Below are 22,290 nucleotides of genomic sequence, written 5' to 3'. Positions count from 1 at the left end.
AGTATGGGTCAGTCAGTCGCCCTTGCCTGACAGTGGAACTGGCACACACTTACTAGCTGATCTGATGGTTGGGTAAGATTACCGTCCGGATACACGAACAAGGGCCGCCGACCACTGCACGCATGGTGCGCTGAGAGTGTCCGTTTGTAATGAATGTAATGTGACTGTATTAGTCCCGCACTTAGCTCAGTATGGTACAGCAGTAACCAGACTGCGGCTGTTTTGCTAGCAAACCCGCAGGGAGGAGGGCAGTCCCGCCCTTTCCCTCTCTCTTCCCTCTCCCTCTCTCCCTCTACTATTACTACTACACTGCCGTCCTCTCTTCTCTCTACATACTCTTTCTCCCATACAAACCGCCTCTCATACAAACCACCACTACTATACTGCTATACAAGGTAAGCTCCCCCAAATAAACATACTGACTATCCCGATCATATATCGGGTCCACCAATATCTTCCATTGTCCATTGCCCTCCCATCCACCACTTTTCCTGTTCTTTTCAACTTGATTCACGCGTCTTTTCATTTGAAATTGCTTCATTTTCGCTCTTGGTAGCGCTTCAACTCTGCGCTTTCCTCATCTCGCTTCCCTCCTACCCCAACTACCAACACACCACCAAGCTCTTCATTGGCAGCGCAAATTATTATTTCGCTGAATTTGAAAAGTCTGGGTCTATTTGCGCATTCGAATTGATTCTTTTTTTTTCCCATTTTCTCCTGTCGCTTGTGAGTCTTGAACATACAGAAATGAAAAAAAAAAAAGCAATCTCGTTTCAAGCTTGGGGAGACGCGAATTGGTGTTTGCATCCGCGTCCCGCCCGCAACACCAACAACGCTCTCATCGACTCTGCACCATCGTCGCGCATCACACTGCGCCTTTGCTTCTCGTGTTTCTTGACTTGTTTTTCCTGGTCGCATACATTTTCCGACCGGGGTGCCAGCAAATTTAACCCTCAATCCCAACTCGTTTCACTTGTTTATCACCCTCATTACTTATACACACACTACATATATTCCATCAACCAAACTAACTGTCGCCTACAGCCAATACCCAATAGTCAACATGGCTAAGGAAAAGACTACACGCAAGGCCAAGCGCGGCGGTGTTGAGAAGAGAAAGAAGGGTAAGCCGATCTTTCACACTGACGCGACACCGAATGATAGCTAACCTCGCGACAGATCCTAACGCCCCTAAGCGCGGTCTCTCTGCCTACATGTTCTTCGCCAACGAGAACCGTGAGCGCGTCCGAGACGAAAACCCAGGCATTGCCTTTGGTATGCTTTACCCTTTGCTTTCCGTCACGTCATATCACTTTCAATCAATTAATCATTCTGTCATGCAGGTGCCCTTGGCCGTAAGCTCGGTGAGCTGTGGAAGGGATTGAGCGACTCCGAGCGAAAGCCATATGAAGACAAGGCTGCCGCCGACAAGAAGCGTTACGAGGACCAGAAGGCCACCTACTTGGTACGTTCCTGACGTGATTCTAGCTCCATTCTGAACCATGAATGCTAACACATTGATGCAGGCTGGTGGCGACGACGAGGAAGAATCTTCCTAAATCTTTTCTTTTCTCTTTACAACTCAGAGAGAAACAAAAAAGAACAAAATCATCCCTCCGTGTATGATTATATTTGATTAGGAACTTTTCCCTCTATTCGTCGGCTCTGATGGTTCTTGTGTTCTCTCTTCCTACGATATCGCTTGTTTAGCCTACCTAATCATGGCTATCTCTCTGACACGTTTTTCCTTTTTATTATCTCTGGTTCCTTCGGTATGGGCTGATGGGGTTTTGTGTATTCTTTCCACGTGGTTGCTTCTTTTTTGTGATGCCTGTTTTTTTTCTCTCTCTTAATTATGCTTGCGCGAGGGGTTTTTAGTCAAATATGGAAATCTTCGTTGTGCTTTTCATCTTCCTCTCACTCACTCTACGTATGCCGGCCGATGTCGCGTAACTTGATAATTGTTCATGAAAAGCAATAAGATTATCTAGTATGTGTTCTTTCTGTACTTGTAAACATTCTATAACAATGTCAAGAAGTCTTCTTTATACATATAACGAACCAAAATGAAAAGAAAAGGGTAAAAAATCTAAGCAAAAACTCAGCCCTCACAATCCAAACCTACAGGTTGGTTGATTGTATACAATCGCACAACAGTCTTGAAAATTTAGACTTTGCGATTCTTCTCCGCCTCAGCTTGTGCCTCAGCCTGCTCCTCCAACTTCCTCGCCTGTTCACGCTCCAACTGGTCAGGGCGACGAACAGCGATATCCTTGGGCCGGAAGTCGCTAAACAAGTGTTTGAGCACAGTCTCAACAACCCAGCAACCACCATAATCGAGAATCATGAGGACGCAAAGCGTCATCTTAAATTCTTCGGTGAATGGGACCAGGCGCAACTTTTCATTGATCTCTGGGATGAATTCGGTGGCGCAGGAGAAGGCGACGCCTGATGCGCCGACGAGACCCCAGTACATGGCCCGGTTTTCGCGGATGGATTCACGGAAGGGACGACCTTGATAGTTGATTGAGAAGGTAGAAATTTGTTGGATGAGTTGAAGAAGATAGACGGCACTGTTGAGAAGAGAGGGCTCGAATTCGCCTTCGAGGTCAACTTCGCCAGTTGGTCTATTCAGAGTTAGTGGACTGTTAATTGCCAGGAGGAGAGGAACGTGACATACGGTTCAATCTTAGAAACGTATCTGGAAAGATAGATCAGGGTAGCAATGTGGATGGCAAATTGTCCAAGTACAGAACCAATGATGTATGGGTTGAAAATGTTCGGCTGAGGTCGTTCTTTGGAGAGACCTTCGACGGACTATATTATATGCATTAGTCGATAATCTAATAACTCCAAGCAGCAGGAAACTCACCTTGGCACGAGAAATCGACAAGAAGCAAACGCTCATCAGCATTCCACTAATAGTAACTTGACCATCACCAAACTTGATTCCGTCCAGGTAGATGACACTTAAACTGTATGCACTGATCAAACAGTTCAAAGCAAGGATCTTGTACATTTGAATAGTGGCAACGAGAGTGCAACGACCCTGGCGGATAATGTTGGGGATTGCCATGACATGCGCAAGCTTACTGGTGAAGGGAGCGGCAACTGATGCATCTCCAAGCTTCAAGGTAGGTGGCTCGTCATCCAGCTCAGATTCGAGCATTGAAGAAGTCAGTTTGTCCGCGAATCCAGCGGCGGTAGCCTGAGCTTGTTGTTGACGTAGTTGCTGAGGCGTGAGTGCTTGCTGTGCAGGGGCAGCTGGAGCTGCAACAGCTCCCGTCACGGGTGGCGGCACGGGCTGACCCTTCTTCTGCGCTTCACGTTCAATAGCCTTTTGGTAGTGTGGGTTAGTAGGACCAGGGGGATACAAATGAGCGATGTGAACAGGGATAGGAGGCGGTGGCTGGTTGAATCGCGCCATCATCTGAACCTGCTTCTCGTACAACTCTTTCATCTTGGTGTTGCGGGCATGTTCTGCAATCTTTGTAAGATCTTCGGGGCTTCCGTTCAAAAGTGCAACACCAACGTGAGCTTGTTTGAGTGCTCCAACATCGTTGGTACCGTCACCGCACATGAGAGTCGTGTATCCAGCAGCTTTCATGCCCAAGAGAATGTCTTCTTTCTGCTTGGGGGAGACACGAGCATACACCCAAGTATGACGTAGAAGATCAGAGAAAGCAGGGAGATCCTTGAATTTAGCCAATGCATATCCGGTGACGCAAAGATCCTTAGTCTGTAGAATCTCGCGATCAAGAGGATGCGAGGGATCCACTTCGATATTGACCTTGTCATCAGTACTGCGCCATACAAGTCTATTTCCAGTATTGTCATTTTCAGGTGCGTCGAGAATCAATACCTCCCGGTCAACAATCTCCACCTGACGCGCGACATGAACAGCAGTAAGAGGGTTATCTCCGGTAATCATAACGACACGATGGCTACTTTCATTGAGCATACGAACAGCTTTGATGGCGTCTTCTTTCAAAGGGCATTGAAGGACAAGGAAACCGGCAAAGTGAAGGCCCGACTCAATATTCTCGCGCGAGTAGTTGTTGATGCGACCCTGGCCAAAATCCGCGTCGGTGGACAAGTACTTGTAGGCAAGTGCAAGTACACGAGCTCCGTTTCTGGTAAAATACTTGAAAGTCTCTTCGTAATGCGGAGGAGTATGGACGAGCATAGTACGAATAGTCTCAGGAGCGCCTTTAACACCAACAAATGTAGCCTTGTGTTTCTTGCCGGAAGCCTTATCGGTAGTCGTGACATGAGCAATGGAGCTTTGACGCTTGAGTGCTGAGGAGAACTGAAAACGCCTCTTGATCTGAACAGATTCCGATCTTTGAGAGCCTGTGGCCTTGTTGGAAAGGACATCATCTTTACCCAAGACCCAGCCTAATGATGACAAGGTAGCTTTTTCCATAGGATCACCGACAATTTCACCTTCTTCAAGTTTCACAAGCGCATGTGCAGTAGCGAGTACCAGGGTAGTCTCATTGCCGACCTCAGGAACCTTGATTACTTCCGTGTGAGCGCCGTCCTTATCAACCTTGGCCCCAGCCTGACCCAGCGACAAGCCTGCAATACCGTCGACGAGAAGATCTTCTCCAGTAAGAGTTCCAGTCTTGTCAAAGCATGCGATATCGACCCGTCCAGCGAAGGGGATGCGGAAAGGCTCTGTACAGAAAATGGCAAATTTGCTCAAAGCAGCCAAACTGGTATTCACGGCCAAACTAAGTTCCATAGGAAGTTCTGGTGGGACAACACTTGTGATAATCAAGACACAATCAAGCATGAGCTTGGAGCGCTTCCGATCCTTGTCAACACCTTCCTGCCACACATACCAAGCGGCAGCAATGGCGAAGATGAGAAGGAACAGAATGAACAGCAGTGCTTCGGCGTTGTTCGCAGATACACGCTCCGTAGAGTAGATCATTGTACGAACGAGGCTTCCTTGGCTAGTTTCGAAACCAGTCTTAACGATGATACCCAGGGCACCATTGTCAGGTGGTTTGGGCACACCGGAGGCAGCATTCGCAGCTTTCTCGGAGAGATCACCAAGGTTCGGGTGAGTGATTTGTAACACCTTTGTTCCACCGTGAACGAAGGAGTTCTTATCGAGTCCCTCGGGATCAATAAGGTCGTCACCAGGTCGAAGTTGAATGGAATCTTTCAGCAGTGGTGTACTTTCTCCGGATAACATTGCTTCATTCACGATTGCGCTACCTTGGATAAGCAGAATATCGCAAGCGACTCCACCGTCTTCCTTTGTGCGGTTCACTGATACAAGATCGCCAGGGAGCACTTTATCGCTGGTAATTTCTTGCCATTTGTTCTCTCTGAAAACCCAGATATCGTATGGCTTGATATTCATGCCACGGAATTCGTTCAAAGTCCTCTGACGTTGCCAGACGACAGTGCTCTCAAAAGTGACTAGCATGAAGAGGGTAAAGAGAGAGTAATACCAATATTCATCGAGCATCCAGAGACCGACGCAAAACACCTGGAAAACGAAGAATGGGGCAACCGCATGTTCCTGGAACAACTCGACGAAAGTTGGCACCGGAATGTCGAATGTGTTGTCGCCATAGTGATGTTGAATACGCTCGATTTCAGATTTGCTCTGCAAACCGCGGGATTTTTGGAACGTCTTGATAGCAGGCTTCGGCTCTTCATCTAGTGCATATGACAACGGCGCGAATTTCCCCTCCTCTGGGTACCATAGAAATCGTCGTTTCTGGAACAAAAAGGAAGTTATTTCTTTTCCACGCGTATTATCACGGAGTAGCTTGCAAATTTCGGGAGCACCGGCATTGGTAATGGGGATGACTTTGATCAATTGGGCGATGTCAACTTCCGACGCGGGCGTTGTTGTAAAAAGGGTATTCAGATTGACACTCCACTTGGTCATCAACCAGAACAACGATTGTAGCGTGATTATAGATCCTGAATACACCCAAGTCCATTCTTGTCCCTGGATGTAGGTATCATATGAAGTGGGATTTAGATAGAACGCAAAGAAGACAGGCCATGCGATGAGAAACGGCCACACGTAGGTGTGTAGAAAAAGCGGAAGGGGGTTATGCAGAGAAGCACTCTCAATTTGAGGGTCTGCGACAAGTTTAGTAGGCCTTTTACCGATAGATCTCTGATTAGTATGGTTTCAGCGACGATATTGAAGAGGGCAGACTGCTTACATCTTGCCACTCGGAGACCCTGCTGTAGCAGGTCAACCAAAGCACAAAGTAATCGAAGATTCAGTCACACATGTGAAATCAGGCTAAAACTATAAGAAAGAACTGAGTAGCTGTAAAGGGTAAGCCGAACAGACCCTTTTTGTCGAAACGTGGAGCTGTCGAAGAAGCCACAGTAGCGATAGAATGGAGAAGAAGAAATTCGAGTGCAATGCTTGCCTTTGTTGCTTAAGATTATCGGCGGCGGCTGCCCACTGCGCAGGGACGCTGTTTGATTTGTCGCGATACTATTGGCCGGACTGGGCAACCGCTTGGCCTATTACGGCACTAGCCCCAACTACGTCCGAGGTGCTTATTGGCTGTCGAGTGGCTCACGTAATTATCACCGAACTATCACTTGAATCTACTATGTAGAAGGAATAGGGATAGATTCGATATATGTACTGTATATTCAAAAGACTCTAGATATGACTCGCTTGATATATGCAGAGGTGTGATAATTGAGCACAATCGCATTCCCTCTAAGCACAGACCCATAACAATCCTACCGGGCTCAAGTACCCATATTCAATTTCGGTAGCGTATCGGGTTGGCAGAAGAAAGCAAAGCTCAGCCCACGACCTATTTCCACTGAGCCTCCTTGCGGGATTGAAAGTCTTTCAAAATCTTGACTTGGTTCTGTAAAGCAGAAACGTATTCCTTCATAGCAGGCTCCACGCCGGCGTTGAAACCTAGCTTATCAAAGAAGTCCTTGCGGTACGGGGTTGCGGAAAGAGCGGCATTGAAAATCGGCTTGATCACAAAGGAGTGGTGAGGTTTGAGTGTGTTTCCGTATGCAGCGCGGAAAGAGTCAACCAATTCCTTATTAGGGGCATCGAGACTGTCACGGATGGCTTCAGCGGTGAACTCGAGACCACTAAGAATAGTATTTAGCAAGGCAATCCCCCCAGGTTATTAGAGCTGTAAATATACCGAACAAGCCAGAGGAGACCTTCCGTAGCAGTGTGTTTCTTCGTCTTCAATTCATTAAGAACGAGGGCTTGCAAAGTCTCGGATTCGGCGGTGGCAGCATTATAACGCTCGCGGAGTTTCTGTAAACCACACCGTATGAGCATTTATTAGCAGCGGCAAGTGATGAGGGAACCGGGGGTAAGATAATGCTATGTACCTTGACATTTCCAAGAAGGTCGCTCTTTACTGTGTTGAAAGCCATGACGCCAATCACATCTGTACCAGTTAGTATGTTGTTGTAGAATTGTGATATCCACGAATACCAACTAACCAAACAGGGTTGTGAAAGACTCTACAGCATCGAGGAATTCTTTGGTAGATATGGCATTGTCGTTAGCTGCGTCGACAGGTACATCAACAAATGACTTCTGCAAGGTATCGAGCCAAGTTTTGCCGGGAGGAATGACTGGAGCAGACATGATTGCAGAAATTCAATTGACAATTGTAACGGAAAATGAGAATAGAAAAGAAAGACAGTTCAATAATTGAGGTTGAGAAGGGATTCAGGGGAGCTGAAGTCAGAAGTGGCGGTAACTTGTCCAATATGATCATCCAAGCTAGCACGGACAGTTCCCACGCATTGACAGCGGGGACCAAACACAACAAACATACAGCCGCGGGGCTTAAGCACATGTCACGTGCCAAACTAGTCCGGATACACTAGTTAGATCCCAGAGTGGGACACTTACATAGTAGACTAGAGATCTTCATCCACTCATCGCTTCACATTATAGCACAATCCTGGATCACGTGATGGGCCAACGAAGAAGCCATAGTGGCTTTTTCTCCAGCCAAGACTGCTGCCGGACACTAGCGTGATGCTAAAGTCCGATCCGGGTGCTAACCCTCTTTCAGAGATGGTACGCTGAAGCTAAGCCTTTTGTATACAAGCGCCTGGACTGCCACACCTGCCCTAGCCCCAGGCAAACGACGTCATAGCTTCCAATCATCACGGGTTGTAGTCACGATCCCAATGTCAAGGGACGCCTTCCATCTTTTTGTTTATCATGCGAGTTCGAACACCGTTGTTTTTTCAGCTTTGCATTGCGACACTCATACCATTACTTATACTAGTGCCATGATGTTTATCGTTTGCTGCCCTTGATCTCGTCGCTCAGCTGGAATTGAGCACGATGACGAGCTCCCCCGATGCCCAACAACACCCACATGACGCTGCCGTCCAAGACGAGCCTGAGCAATATCGTGGCTTAGACGCTACATCTTATACAGCACGGCGTTTGGTACATATTAAAGCTTCGGATTTTTCAGAGATCAGTTTCCACTAATGCATCATGGCTAGCATCATGCTTCTGCACGTCACCTATACCTGACGTCCCGGAGACATTTTATAGGGCCCATTCCCGAACATTGGATACATAGTCATCGAAAGGCCTGGTATCGGTCAAGGCTAAGCTTCAAAAACTACACCTCTCGCACTCTGACATTCTCGGCAAAGACTACTTCATTCAACGAAGCCCCACGTTCCCCTTCGCCGGAACCTCCGACAGAAGTGAACGAGACTTTGGATGACCGTGACGATGATGGAACACCCGACGATTCCACCAGAAGGCGTGATCCATCAACTCACGATCCAGACAATGAAAACCAGGAGGTTGATACGACCGAGGAAGGCGAGCCTAGCCCATCCGATGCTGATACTGGAGTAGCAAGCACATTCGTGACTGCCAGAGAAACTCTTCCAGGAGAAGAAGAACCTTTGAGTCCATCTATCACTAAGGCCACCACATTAAACAAGCCAAGGGCTTCACGTGATTCTGGTACAGCTTCTAGATGGACGCATACGCATCCCTCGCCAGGACGGTCGTCCCAAGTGCTAAGCACTTTGCATTCTGCGACAGATACAGGATCCACTGCATCCCTTCTTCCACACCGGAACGATGTAGAGGCCGACTCTACTGTTTCGACAAAGACTCTCCGGCCACAGGAACCCCAGCCTCATGATGTGCAAACAGCCAAGCGGGCATCCGGACCCCAAGACAGGGTAAGAGCAAAAATTGCTCGTTTCAACTTGGATGACAATGTTATGAATCAGCAACAACGCATTCGTTCTCGAATCGAACGAACGCAGGACAAAGTTTCCGCCAACAGGCCTCGTTGGAGTAAAGAAAGTGAAGGCGAGATGGTCAGAGCACAAAAGATGCTTGTACGAGTTGAGGAAACTTCACAAGAACTACCATTTGATTATTCTGAGAATATCAGTTTTCGAACAGAGACCCGAGAAATCAAGAAATGGCGTGAGTATGTCGTCGTCTGCCGGAAAGCCCTCGAGGATAGCGCCCACTTCACGCTGGAGATGTACAAAACTCGGGTTATCCAGGGTGTGGAAAAGTCACGAAAATCAGCATACTATGAAGTTCCATTGGACAAGAAAATCACCAAAGTCAACTTGTACTCCGCACTGGACAAGACTTGGGCTATATGGCACCCATACAAGCTTGGTACACGAATCTTTATTCTAAGACCTCGGTCTTCAACTCATGCAATGGAATGGTATACTTTTATCAAACAGACACTGGGGTGGCATCGTCCAACATCTTTGCTTATCAATGTGCCTGATCTGGATATCTCTGTTACTTTCAAAAATCCTTTCAAACAAATTCGCCTTGGTAACGAAGTCTCACGTGAAAGGGAGACATTAACCGCCAATGCAATTGTTGGTAACTGTATTAATGTACTAAAAAGCCGCAGTGGATGGTCTGAAGCACTGGAACACTGGTCAAAAACGTCGAAAATGGGTTTGGCATGGAAACGATTTGACCGTCTTGAATGGATTTATGGTGCCAATGAAGAACACATGTACGAAACTATTGGAATGCAAACTTCCCATGATTTGGAGCTTAGGCCAAAACACCACTATCCCACCATGCTAAAGACAGATGGCGAGGAGGAAGTGGAGCCAGCCCCTATCGAAGGCTTTCTCGTACGTCTCACTTCTCAGAAAGGTGTGCAACAAAGACTGGGCAAGGAATTCTCCAAGCGACAGTATTATTTCAGCCAGGACCGGTTTCTGTGTTTTTGTAAGCCGTCGAAAGCGCTACCTCCACATCCTCCGGATACCGATTATACAGAAACTACTATACCGACATATCAGGAAATTGCCGAACGGAATCCACTGCGGTACGATATTCTTCCTTACCCAGTACAAGACGGACATATCACATGGCTTGCGAGTGGTAATGCGCAGTTTCTGCGACGGCGTGATGAAGAAGCAATGTCGCAGTTTGCACGCAATATCGCCAATTTGCAGAACGCAGAAGGCCTTGTGGATTTATGCCAGGTGAATGATGTGCGAATATCGGGAGATGCCAATGGGATCAGAAACAGTGCAGAAGGCCAAGGAGCACATGATGTAGACGATAGTCGATTTGAGCTTGTTTTATCGAACGATCTCGTGCTCCGCTTCAAAGCTTACAACGAAGAAACGCGAAATGAATGGATTAAACGTCTCACGACCCTAGTCAGGTACTGGAAAAATCGGGTAAAGGCCGATGCTAGAGAGCTCAAAACTATCCGCCAACATAATCTTGAGATTTTGAATATTGATGAGAGGATGGAATCAGTGTTTGGTCAGTTTGCTAGTAAATGGGAGGTGAGACGAGCAGAAGCTTCGCCACATCTGTACAACATGTGCCATCTGGCGGGGTGTCGAGCAATCAAGGTGAGCTCAGAAGCATTGCACCATCACCATGATCTTGAAGCTTACAGTTCGTTGCTAGATGTCAGGATACCTCTACCGCAAACCTCGTCGTCGTTCAACATTTCATCGCTGCCAAGTCATTTGCACTTCTGGACAGCTCTTAATTTTCCAAGACACTCTTCGCAAGCACAACGGGGTCGAAATCCCACACATTCATAAGGAACGGGTAGCGACGCTAGACCTACAAGATTGTTATATCTACTCTGGCCTCCTGACTGAGAATGATTTACTATATACCAATCAGACATTCGATAACAACTACCCCGGCCACCATGCCTTGCCGAGAATCTACCTTGCTCAAGATGGTTGGACAAGTCGAGACGAAGATACAGCTATATGTTTTGTCATTTGGCATCCCATACGCAAGAGTCTGTTCCGAGCTGCCGAGGTAAAGGAGGGCAAGACTAACAGAATGCTTCGTCGTGTTTCTGCACTCGGTGTACCTGGACGAACCGTCGTCTTCAAAGCTAGGAACCGTATTGAGCGAGATCGATGGGTGCTATATATTGAAACGGAGATTAACAGGTTACAGGAAGAAAGGGGAGAGGACGTGAGGATTGTCTGATTACTCTACCACACGTCGAAGCCTGAATGTAGCCATGTTGCTCAGTTGGATGTATCTTATTGTTTTCATACATAAGAACCAATGGTCCAAGCTCTAGTGTCTAGTAATACATAGTTAAAATACCCCAGTACGAACAACCCTCGTACTCCACATGCAAATATATGTACAATAGATGAAACCCAAATAACATGCTGAAAAGAATATTCAATCCAATCCAGGTACCTCAATCTTAACAGCTTGTTTAACAACTCTATCTCTAACCGAACTTCGATACGCTTCTCCCGCCTCCTTTTGTGAATCAGAACCCGCCTGGGCTTCAGCAGGCGGATCCCATTCCCACCATTTCAGAAGCCTCATGCGCGGATATAGCACCGCCACCACACTACCCGTAATCAAATTGATGCTCACTGGGCCGTAAGTATTACTATCAAGCGATTTGCGTGGATCGTCCGCATCACCTTCTAACCAGACATGATTGAAGGGGACTATTTGCGAGGGTCGTGGACATGGTTCTCGTGTCATGACGCGGTCGCCTGGGAGGGCGATAACTCGTTTAATGGCTATATGCTCGGGATTCGCAGGTGACCTATACACATCAGTAAAGACACTTTTCCACATAGGATGTAAAGGGAGACATACCGAAACGTAACAACCATCCCCCTCTCCAACCTCCTCGTCCTATTCCAGGGCCACACGGTCCCCCACGGCCACAAATTCACAAGAATAATATCACTCTCCGTCTGTGTCTGCTCATAGTTCTCATTTAGATACGGCGTCATAGACGGTCCGGCAACCCACATGAGTTGAAGCACATGCTCGGAAAAGAATATCCCCACTGGCACTATGGGCGCAATAGTTCGAAGCGCACGAAAAGTCCATCGAACTGATGTTGGCAAAGCATCGTAGCGAGCGCGAAATCGACTTCGAAAGGCAGACCAGCGGGAGGGACGTTCTTTATAGAATGCGTTTATATCGATGGGCGAGGGCGTGTCTTTATTTTTAGCGGTGGGAGAGAGTCTGTTTTTCAACTCGAACCGAGACAACACTCGTGGTTTGGAGGAAGGCGAGGAGGGTTTGATTGCGCCGGGCAGTTTGGATATTATTCGTGCAGCTGTCTGCTTTGCTTTGGAGTCTGCCATAATCGGCCGGGAAGTCGCCAGAGGACGGCGTAGTTAGGGAGAAACCAATCACGCCGAACTGTATATGCTAGACCCAATGGGTGTTCACTGGAGTTTCAGAGTTTCAGCTTCCCCTCTTCGAGCAATGTTGATTTCTTTTCAGGATCATGGTAATGTTGATTATATCACAATCACAAAATTTCCGTTCGGCGTTATCGCGGAGGCATGGAAGCTTTACCGGTAGCATGTTTGCATTGTTTGCAGCAACTACTGATGAGAGTCAATTTACATGGCCATCGCTTTACAACATACAATCTTGTTTAAAAGATAAAAATAAGCATTTATTCCATTAAGCATAGATTCGTCATATGTAACTAAGTCCCGGTTTTAAACACGGTCTCCGACCATAGTAGGGTTTAGATACAGCAATCTCCTTGCATCTAAGAATTAGTTGAACACAACACCTGATCACGACTTGTTCTCGGTTTCGGATTTCGACACTTCATCAAACTCGGCTGTACTCGACTGCATACTCTGCACGTCCGTCACCGAGGCCTCCCAGGAATGCAACTCGATGGGCTCTTCGTCCAATTCCTGGTTCTTGTTGTCGCCATCTCTGGACAACTCTTCCCAGTCCTGTTCGTCTTCACTTACTGAATCGTAGCTGTCATCTTCATTGATGTCGACAATCACGGTATCTAATGATAATTCTTATGTCAGGGTTTTGTTGGTTCTCGAGTATTGGCGCAAAATTCACTGACCGTCATTGGTCTGCGACTTGAGAGTTGCGTTTGCGGTCTCGATGTCTTCGTCCGTGGGAGGGAAGTAAGCCCTATCTGCAGTTAGTCTTGTAGCAGTGGAGGCCATCGAATGTGGATGTCATACGGTAAATAGCGCTCATACGCTCTGACATCAGCAGGCATAAAGCTGCAGAAAATAACCCGTTCGAGCTTGGAGACATTGTCCCCCTCCCTCAAGAACTTATCAACTTCGTCCAGAACTGCTCGAGCCGCTGCCTCATTCGGATACCCATACACACCGGTACTTACAGCAGAGAAAGCTATCGAGCGCTGGTCATGCTCCACAGCTAACTCCAAGCTTCGACGATAACAGCTCCGGAGGAGCGTTTCTGATAATTCGTGATTATCCTCGTCGTAGATAGGACCAACGGTATGAATGATTTTTGTAGCGGGTAAATTGTATCCATTCGTGATCTTTGCATCACCTGTACGGCAGCCACCCAGTGCGCGGCATTCATCGAGGAGTCGATGGCCTGCGGCGCGATGGATGGCGCCATCTACTCCTCCGCCGCCTAGGAGGCTTCTGTTTGCGGCATTGACGATGCAGTCCACTTGCAGTTTAGTAATGTCGTGTCGAATGTGTGATAAAGTGTCATTCAGTGCTTTGGAGGGGGCACTGCCCATGGTGTGTTTGGCTGGTGATAACACTCGGGCACGATATAGTTGTGTAAGGGTGGGGATCTCCTTAAGCGTAAGAGCGTTGGCCGCCATGTTGTCAAGTACTTGACACCAAGGTCAAGGTCCCGTGAGTGTAGTGAGTAAAGTTTTAAGGTTTATTTGAGTGTTTCCTTACCAGAGCAATACTCAACGCAACTCCTATTGCTCGGTGTTATAGTTCTGTCCCAGACTTGGTAGCAAGATGTAGATGATATGTCTGTTCGAAGCGTGATGAAACTGGATTGGTGATGTGTTGTGCTTGTTTGATACTCCGTTATTGCAACTGCACGACAAACACACAATAATTCTCCTAAGTTCATGACGAGATAAAGGAACTGCCCTGTCAAATCGTCATCGTTGTTCTATGGACACAGCCACGTGATGGAAATAACACTAGGCCAAAAGTAGAGTCACACTTGCATCCAAGTACGCAAAACTTCTGTATACTACAAGAAACTTTACTACAGAAGTTTGAATACTATAGGTTATCTTTATTTATTTGATTCATAGTTGTCATGACAGCCTGTCAAAAACGATCAAAGCGTCGTTGATCGAGAAAATCGATCATCATATGGTCAGTGCAACTGACTCGACATGTAAGGCAAATGTGCTGGTGTAGGTCAACACCGCACCACATAAGAATGTAACAAGTTGGTATGAATGAGTAGAAAGAAGTGAACATGATTCGAACAGAACATAAAGCGATCAAGCTCGATCTGCCAAGCGGACGAAATGCTAAACACAAAAAGAAAAAAAACGAAGAGAAGAAATTGAAGACTTGCAAGAGTCAACTAAAGGAGAGACATGAACGTAACATCTTAGGCAGAAATTGCCTGCTGCCGAACCTTCCGCCGGCTCAATTATCGTCAAATATCAATTAAAACACACGTGACCATCCAGGATTACTTCACATGATAGGGGTCTTCCGCTTCTCAGCACTGGACAGTACCAACATGGGTGTCTTTCGTCGCTCCGTAGTCTGGTTCACTGAACGGTGACCAGCGACAATGGCAGCAGTCGACGGGGGACCAACGGGCGACAGGGCGCTGGGAAAACTCTCATCGCTACCAGCAGCTGAAAGTATGTACATGTTTTCCGCAGACACCCGTTCTCGCGAAGAACGGTCCTTCTTTTTGATCTCAGAGCCAATAGCCCCGTTAGCAAAAGCACGCAGGCTTCCCAAGCTGGGCTTGCTGGAAAGGCTTCCACTTCCGCGACGGCTATCATCCCCATCAGAAACAGAAAAGACGAATTCAGTCTCACTGGCAGGAGTATTGCTGCCGCTACTGCCATGGTTGCTTCGAGATTCGCCCCGACGCTCAATTCCCGCGCGTACCAAGTTGTGGACCGCTCGACGGCGTTGACGTGTAGCGAAGTTCTTGCTGCCCTCATGTTTCGATGTGGGCTTAGCAACAAGCTCTTCAAGGGCTGGCGGACCGCGCGGCTGGCGAGATGGATGTTCGCCTGCACGACCCTGACCGGGTCCAAAAGTACCAGTCAAGGGAGTTTGAGGAAGAACGGCAGAGCGAGGACCCGAGCCTCCTGTGCGTGGCAGCTCGGTATTGGTACGTAGACCCGGCACAAATGAGTGACTTTTCTTGTGATTGCGTCTCAACGAGTTTCCGGAAAGGACTGAGAGCGGAGTCGCATTTGTGGGTGGAGAAGGAATATCCTTGGGTGATTCGGATCGAGAAGAAGCATGGGCAGAAGATCGAGCAGATTCAGGAGGTGGAGAGACCTCGGCACGGAAGGGTGCCTGTTGATATCCGATAGGTAACTGAATTGACTCCTGGTAGGTAGGAAGAGGATCCTCCTCCTGAGGCGAAGGAGTGCTGTTGTCGAATATAAAGCTCTGCTGCCCGGTCATTGGATTGTAAACCGAATACAACCCCGGTTGGCCAGAAACGGGTTGAACAACAGGCTGCATGCCCTGCTGCAGCTGCTGTTGGTACACGCTCATGCCTGGAACGAAGGAAGTAAATTGACCCTGCTGCTGAGATTGGATGTGCTGCTGTTGAAACTGCTGTGGGAATTGTTGGTTGAGCTGATTCGCACCTAAACTCAAGTTCTGAAACTGCTGGGCAGCAGCAGTCACACTTAGCAACTGTTGTTGGAGGCGCTGCTGCTGGGCAGCTAAGAACAGGTTGGTGGTCATCAATTCTGCATAAAGCTTTTCGTCCATGCCATCGGCGTCTCCCAAGTCAATTGCTGGAGGTGCGAGTACTTGCTCCGGGAGAGAATAAAGAGGACGCCCCATGTTGTATCCCATGTTTGTACTCTGTGAATCCAGTCCGTAAGAATACTGAGGGAATGTCGCGCCAGTAGCCGTCTGAGGAACACGATCGTTGGTCCTATTTGTAGCGTAACGGCTACCTTCTAGACCAACACGGCCATGACCCTGGAATTGCTGGTTGTACGTAGAAGGAACAGTAGCTGACTTTGGAGCGGTGCGTAAGCCAGCTAAAAGGTGAGAACGGCTGGTCCGGGGAGTGGCAACACCAGTTGCCGGACCCGTTTCATTGATAGTCGAAATTTGAGGAGGGACACTCAAGCGTTTGATGTGAGAGCCTTTTCCTCGGGAAGCGAAACCAGTACCCGGAACGCCAAGCGAAGCGCCATTAAAGGAAGAGTTTTGAGTCATTTGAGTAAGACCGCCTGCGTCCATACTCAATGTTTAGGAAGAAATAGAAGCTTCGGAAATGCTTAATATGTTGTTATGTGCAAGGATGCAACTCAAAGAACCGAGCAGTGCGTTGTTGTAATCGAGTGTGATGACAACAAAGACTTTGTTTTTCAAACGGAGACAAATTCTCGAGATGCGGGTATTGAAGTGTACCGAACGATTAGAATATTAGTAACGTTTGTCGATGATAACCGTAGGTCAAAAAGCAGCCGTCAATGAAGAATAATCTAAAGCAGAACCTGTTAACCACAGGTCAGCAAACAATGAGCCAATGGGAGTGGCAGCTCCGAGGAAGACGCGTACCGAAAATGCAAGACAATGACCAAGAAGCAAACGGAATCGGAAGCGCGAAGAACAATGATGAATGTAGACGATTAAAATATACAGAGAAGATATTGGGTTGGTGTATGCTTCGAATAAAGATCGAATCAAGCACGAGGTTCCGAAGGCCGGCACGTCCAAGGTTGATTGTAGTCCTGTTTGAAACGAGACGCGGGTGCACTGCAAGCCCACCTCGTTAAGAGTCGATATTCGATTCAAGCCAAGAATGGAAATAAAAGTTCTTTTTTATTTCAAACAAATCGCAAGCGGATTGTTGAAAAGTCGAAAATGTGGTTTAGGCTGCGAGATGTCACGTGTGTGGATGCCTCGGGCGGGAAATAAAATGGGTGTTTGATAGCTCGTTTCAAGAACGCCAGAGAAAGCAGGAGGCTGATAAACAGTAGTTGGCAGTGATGTGTAACTCGAAAACACAGTCTTGATCGATAATTAATGAAGGGTTGAAAGACTTCTTTGGCGTGGTGCGAGAGGAGATAATAAACAAAGCGTGAGATGAAACCGCGGGAAGAAGCCTTCAGGGGAACGTCTCGCAGTATATTTTTCTGTCTCTTTTTGTATGTTTTTTTTTTCCTTTTCTCTTTTCTTGGTTCGACTATTTGCAGTAAGAAAAATGCAGTCAAAGGGGAGGGGGGGAGTGAACGGAAGAAGTAAGATCCCAGGGAAAAGAAGGTAAAAGAAGAGAAGAAGAGGAGGTGATGATCAAGACGAGAGGCGAGAGAGATGGATGGAAGAGGAAGAGAGAGCAGAGAGAGAGGCGAAGAGCGAAAGGATTGGGGGAAATTAAATGGGCTAGGTGGTAAGCACGTACGGGGAAGGCCAGGCTGGCGCGCTGATTGGGCCAGAGCACTGGACCCGCCAAGCGAGCCAATGAGCAAGCTGGACCGCGCGAGGACAGGGGCCGGGCGTCTCAGGTGTCGCCAATCAGAGCGTGCATTTGCGTGTTTCTGTGACCATGCCATTGGTCTGTCTCTGTATCAGTACTAACTACCTAGTTACTAGTTGCTACTTACTCCGTACCTAGCTACTATATCCGTACCTCTTTAAGTGTCTATTATTGTTGCGTGGCACTAACTTCGTTGTTACTTCATATGGCGTGGTCATTCTGAAACCGTCATGTATCCGTGGGCGTTCAGCCCAAGTCGACGACGCAAAATCCAATGCAGACAGACATTGTAGAGTGCCTGTTCTTCAGCAATCGTTGACGACGAGGTAACTATCTACTACTCGAACAGGTGAGGGGTCGCTGTCCATCACGGCCGATGAGGTCAGCTCGACAGCCTCCGGAGTGCGCTTCTCCCATCCCATTTGCCGATGCCTTCATCACTAGCAGAGTGATATGCATGCCATTGTCATGTCTGTCTGCCCGTCAAAGAACACTTGTTGCGGCGACCCAGCCCAATAGAAACCAAGAACCGCCGTGCCGAGCCTTACGGGGCTTGCGGACAGGCGCTGTCTCCAATGAGCACGCCAGATTAGCCCTCTCTTAGGCCACCATTGGTTTGGCGTGTCAACGTGGCTCGTCATGGCAGCCATCCAGCGTTGACGATCCCACTCACCGTTGTTCTTCGACTCTTCGAGCCTTCCGAATCAATTTTAGTGTGAGTGGGACTGCCGATGAGTTCCTTTATGTAGTAGTATACTACTGATCGGCCCTATCGAAGCCAAACCAGGCCGAACTTTGACTACGTAGTTACGAGAACAGCACTTTGAAAAACCCCTACGTATCATGAGAATATTGATCCAGAGTAAATGTCACATACATATCAGCCATCGCTTCAGGTCTGCCCGAAGATGGAATCCGAAGTGATTATGTACACAACAGAGAGACTGCCGCCAAAGGCGAAGGTAGCAATGGAAAAAAGAAGAAGAAACGGGTATCACAAGCGAGCCTTGAAAGGCCTAGGCAGTGGGTAAGTTGTTGTCATGGAATATGAAAAACGAGTGTTTGGTACAAGTTGGTAGGATGAAGCTCTTGCTTGAGCATGGAAAGGAATAGAGCTTCTCAAGTGCAATGTCGAATATATACCTTGTAGTTTCAAGCATCGATGGGAACAGTAGGACCAGAAAGCATCGCATGCGGAGGCAGTGGAACCTGGCCAGATGGGCCATCCTCCTGCTCTTTGCCATTCATCCGCTCAAATTCGAGGGTATCTGCCAGCTCAGCTGACATTGGATCAAGCTCATCCTCTTTTAGACCAGTGGCCAACGCTACTAATTTTCGGTGCATGTCTAGCTTTGTGCTAACGCCAGCATCGGCCTTTTGCTGCAAGAGATCTCGAACTCCTTCTCGTCGCTCCTCCTGTGCTGAGACTAATCTACGCATCAACTCAAAGCGTTGTAGAAGTTCCTCTGCATCTAAAGGTTCGCTCGAAGCCGGGGCTTGCTCCTTGGGAGCTCCAACGGCAAAGCGATCCGAAAGTTGTTTGCGATGAATCTGTTCGATGAGCGATGCACAACGACTTTCAATTTCTTTGTAGCGATTCATTTGTAGATCAAACGACTCATTTGTGTTTTCCTGAGACAGGAATGAGGCCTTCTCCTTTTGTAGGGCTTCTCGATCCTTTTCCAACTGCTCGAATAAGTCCTGGGGACTCGTCGCGTCTCCGGCACTCTGTTGGCCGACTTTAGCATTCCCGTAAGCCAGACTGAGCTTCCGCTGTGCCTCATTCATCAAGAGAGCTATTTTGCTAGCCATGGCTGAAGTCACAGGGGACGAGGTCGGCGGCAGGTTCAAAGATTTATCAGTATCCATCACATCAAGGGTGTCATTGTCAGCTCGTTCGTTGACATAAGTGACACTAGACGGAGCATGAGGTACGACACGCTGAGCATTTGCTTGGTCCATGATGGCAACAGCAGTATCGCCTTTCTCATTGACCAGATCTCCGGAACGGCGGCAGTGAAGCAGGAAAAGAGATGTCAAGCGAAAATTACCGTTCCGAGCAGCAACTAGTGCTGGTGTATCGCCATTCGAATCCTGGCATGAGAGGAGCATGTCCAGCTCCTGTGGAGGGAATGTATCACGTATCTTCTGGAGGAGAACCTCGCAGTAGTAGCGAGCGCTCTTCCATTTGCCTTTGCTGCGAGTGGTTTCTGCCAAATGGTGAAAGATTGTAGCCCCAAACCAGTCCCGGAATGTGAGATTATCTTGAAGCAGGTTCACAAGCGAAGGCATCGTCTTTTTTTCGTAGTTGTTGGTGAACAAGACTGCGCGCACAAGAGGAGTTTCCTCATGAACCGACACTGCTTGTACATTGGCACCACGACGTAAGAGATCCTGAACGATTTCTAGGTCTCCCATGGCAGCAGCCCAGTGCAACGCAGTATTACCTTGATCGTCAATAGGACGATCTACTTGAAAGTTCGCCGGCGGTACCGGGGGCTGTACTTTTGCAGCCTCTGGAGCATCGCCTACTGTCATGAAATAGTCCAAAAGTTGGTCTCCATATAGTATATGCTCCTGCTCAGTGGTTGACATAACATTCATCTCACCCCTACCACGTTTTCGTTTCCTAGAATGAGTTGAATGTTGAAACATTGGGACCATATCATCTTCCGCCATCATCGATGATGATTCTAGCGTAGTCTGTTCAATGGATTCTTCCTCTTCAAAGGTTGATGGCGGTGGCATTTCATATTGCTCTGGAGGAGGGAAGCTTGGAACACTCATTCGGGGTGCTCGCATATTGAAAGATTCTTCTTGCGTGGCTCGCTTGTTTGCGGCCGATCCTCGCGGCGCTCGTGGCCTGGAAGCAGTGGTGTGTTTCGGCGCTGGTGGTGGACTTCGATCCCCCGCAACATAATCCAATATTGGGCGTATCTTGTCCAGAATATTATTTCGCTCTGCAAGTAAACGGGCTTCTGGCAATGGGATCCATGTTCCTGGACGACCGGTAAGAAGTGACGATCTTGATTGAAGGGCTAGACCTGTCTTACCTTGATATTTTCCATAGCCTCCCTGCACCTTTTCATGTACACCTTTTTGTACCTCACGTTCTAAAATTCGAGTCCTTGAGGGTTTATCAAACCCCGCGACTTTGAGAATATGTGTTGCATTTATCCAATCGTCGGCCCTCCTCCGCATCAGGCACTCGCCCTCCATTTTGAACTCATAGACAGGAACCTGGATAAAACAGCATCATTGCGTTAGCTAGTCGTTTCCAAGACAGACACAAAATCGGCGTGCGAACAACTCACTCCACTATACGTTGCCGAATATACTATGCCTTCAGTGCTCCCCGCCATCTTGGATATGGCCGCCCTGTCTGGACGCGGATCCCCAAGCCGACAATAAAAAGAGATATGTAGATCGTTGTAAATAGATGAGAGACTACATTCAAGCACAATACGCGCAGTCAGGTATTCTTGAATCCTTTGTTTGTTTCAAAGATAGCAATGTGTCGCAGCCACGGTGGCTCATGAAGAACAAGTCGAATCAAAATCGCGAGAACGCGTTCATAGGATGGTTTGACGCGTAAAGTGTCCAGCATCCCCCAAGAAGGCGCTAGGCTTGATCTGGAAAATACTGGAAACCAGCTTGGGTCATGTGACTCGGTGTCACGGGTTTCAACGGGAAGCACCACAGCAACCTCGAATGATGTACTTGCAGCTTTTGAGAAGGGAGCAGTTCTAGTTGTTTATCACCGTGTCAACCCGACTGTTCACATTTTCTGATACAGCATGACGGTCGTGGAGTCAGTCAAAAGCCTTGCGGGCCTGTCCGACAGCGGTATGTTGCTCAATTAGAAATCAATGGCTTTCTAATCTAACAGCTTCTTTAGCCTCGCACAAGGAAATGTCGGATGCCCGTCTTCCACTCGCATACAGAGACTCATGCGCTCACCTCCTCATTCCCTTGAACCGATGCCGTCGAGACGAGTACTATCTTCCCTGGAAGTGCGAGGTACGTTATGTTATAGCTACTGCCGACTGTGGTGGTGGTTTGCCAGACAAGCTCGACGGATTCCGAGCTAACTTACTAACGCTATCCCCATCACCAGACTGAACGCCATACATACGAAAAATGCCAATACGATGAATTCAAGAAGCGAGTGGCTAAGATGGATGAATTACGGGCGGCCAAGGGAGGAGAACGAAGCAACTAGATATGTGACTACCATGGTCAGCGGTAGCCGTGTGCAGACGAGCGGCCGAGCAATATCGAATATTCACGGTTGTGCAGCTGGAATCGAGTTGTTGATG

The 22,290-nt window shown here is 47.9% G+C and overlaps 9 protein-coding genes across 9 annotated transcripts; 3 read left to right on the top strand and 6 right to left on the bottom strand.

Moving 5' to 3' along the window:
- Positions 1-64: 64 nt before the first annotated feature.
- Positions 65-1,559, top strand: EYB26_000367 (uncharacterized protein; the record flags this gene model as incomplete). The annotated part of the gene is made up of 6 exons (XM_054259683.1): positions 65-72; positions 174-395; positions 1,045-1,124; positions 1,180-1,275; positions 1,344-1,465; positions 1,527-1,559. The coding sequence occupies 6 exons, from the start codon at positions 65-67 to the stop codon at positions 1,557-1,559; spliced, it is 561 nt and encodes a 186-aa protein (XP_054115658.1).
- Positions 1,560-2,167: 608 nt separating this feature from the next.
- EYB26_000366 (uncharacterized protein) lies at positions 2,168-6,272 on the bottom strand (the record flags this gene model as incomplete). Its single annotated transcript, XM_054259682.1, has 5 exons — positions 2,168-2,627; positions 2,681-2,817; positions 2,873-6,134; positions 6,201-6,222; positions 6,269-6,272. The coding sequence occupies 5 exons, from the start codon at positions 6,270-6,272 to the stop codon at positions 2,168-2,170; spliced, it is 3,885 nt and encodes a 1,294-aa protein (XP_054115657.1).
- A 546-nt stretch (positions 6,273-6,818) lies between these two features.
- EYB26_000365 (uncharacterized protein) lies at positions 6,819-7,627 on the bottom strand (the record flags this gene model as incomplete). Its single annotated transcript, XM_054259681.1, has 4 exons — positions 6,819-7,113; positions 7,170-7,288; positions 7,366-7,424; positions 7,480-7,627. 4 exons carry the CDS (start codon positions 7,625-7,627, stop codon positions 6,819-6,821), a joined length of 621 nt encoding a protein of 206 aa, XP_054115656.1.
- Positions 7,628-8,341: 714 nt separating this feature from the next.
- EYB26_000364 (uncharacterized protein) lies at positions 8,342-11,491 on the top strand (the record flags this gene model as incomplete). Its single annotated transcript, XM_054259680.1, has 3 exons — positions 8,342-8,449; positions 8,509-10,887; positions 10,946-11,491. The coding sequence occupies 3 exons, from the start codon at positions 8,342-8,344 to the stop codon at positions 11,489-11,491; spliced, it is 3,033 nt and encodes a 1,010-aa protein (XP_054115655.1).
- A 204-nt stretch (positions 11,492-11,695) lies between these two features.
- On the bottom strand, positions 11,696-12,630 carry EYB26_000363 (uncharacterized protein; the record flags this gene model as incomplete). The annotated part of the gene is made up of 2 exons (XM_054259679.1): positions 11,696-12,077; positions 12,131-12,630. The coding sequence occupies 2 exons, from the start codon at positions 12,628-12,630 to the stop codon at positions 11,696-11,698; spliced, it is 882 nt and encodes a 293-aa protein (XP_054115654.1).
- A 447-nt stretch (positions 12,631-13,077) lies between these two features.
- Positions 13,078-14,120, bottom strand: EYB26_000362 (uncharacterized protein; the record flags this gene model as incomplete). The annotated part of the gene is made up of 3 exons (XM_054259678.1): positions 13,078-13,307; positions 13,371-13,441; positions 13,495-14,120. 3 exons carry the CDS (start codon positions 14,118-14,120, stop codon positions 13,078-13,080), a joined length of 927 nt encoding a protein of 308 aa, XP_054115653.1.
- An 853-nt stretch (positions 14,121-14,973) lies between these two features.
- Positions 14,974-16,731, bottom strand: EYB26_000361 (uncharacterized protein; the record flags this gene model as incomplete). Its single annotated transcript, XM_054259677.1, has 1 exon — positions 14,974-16,731. The coding sequence occupies one exon, from the start codon at positions 16,729-16,731 to the stop codon at positions 14,974-14,976; it is 1,758 nt and encodes a 585-aa protein (XP_054115652.1).
- A 2,392-nt stretch (positions 16,732-19,123) lies between these two features.
- Positions 19,124-21,333, bottom strand: EYB26_000360 (uncharacterized protein; the record flags this gene model as incomplete). The annotated part of the gene is made up of 3 exons (XM_054259676.1): positions 19,124-20,970; positions 21,025-21,211; positions 21,286-21,333. 3 exons carry the CDS (start codon positions 21,331-21,333, stop codon positions 19,124-19,126), a joined length of 2,082 nt encoding a protein of 693 aa, XP_054115651.1.
- Positions 21,334-21,768: 435 nt separating this feature from the next.
- Positions 21,769-22,193, top strand: EYB26_000359 (uncharacterized protein; the record flags this gene model as incomplete). Its single annotated transcript, XM_054259675.1, has 3 exons — positions 21,769-21,817; positions 21,870-21,991; positions 22,089-22,193. The coding sequence occupies 3 exons, from the start codon at positions 21,769-21,771 to the stop codon at positions 22,191-22,193; spliced, it is 276 nt and encodes a 91-aa protein (XP_054115650.1).
- Positions 22,194-22,290: the final 97 nt, after the last annotated feature.

This window comes from Talaromyces marneffei, chromosome 1 (assembly GCF_009556855.1).
Source record: "Talaromyces marneffei chromosome 1, complete sequence".
In the NCBI taxonomy this organism is placed as follows: Eukaryota; Fungi; Ascomycota; class Eurotiomycetes; order Eurotiales; family Trichocomaceae; genus Talaromyces; species Talaromyces marneffei.
Note: the sequence above shows the minus strand (reverse complement) of the source record. Positions and strands in the feature narration are given on the sequence as shown.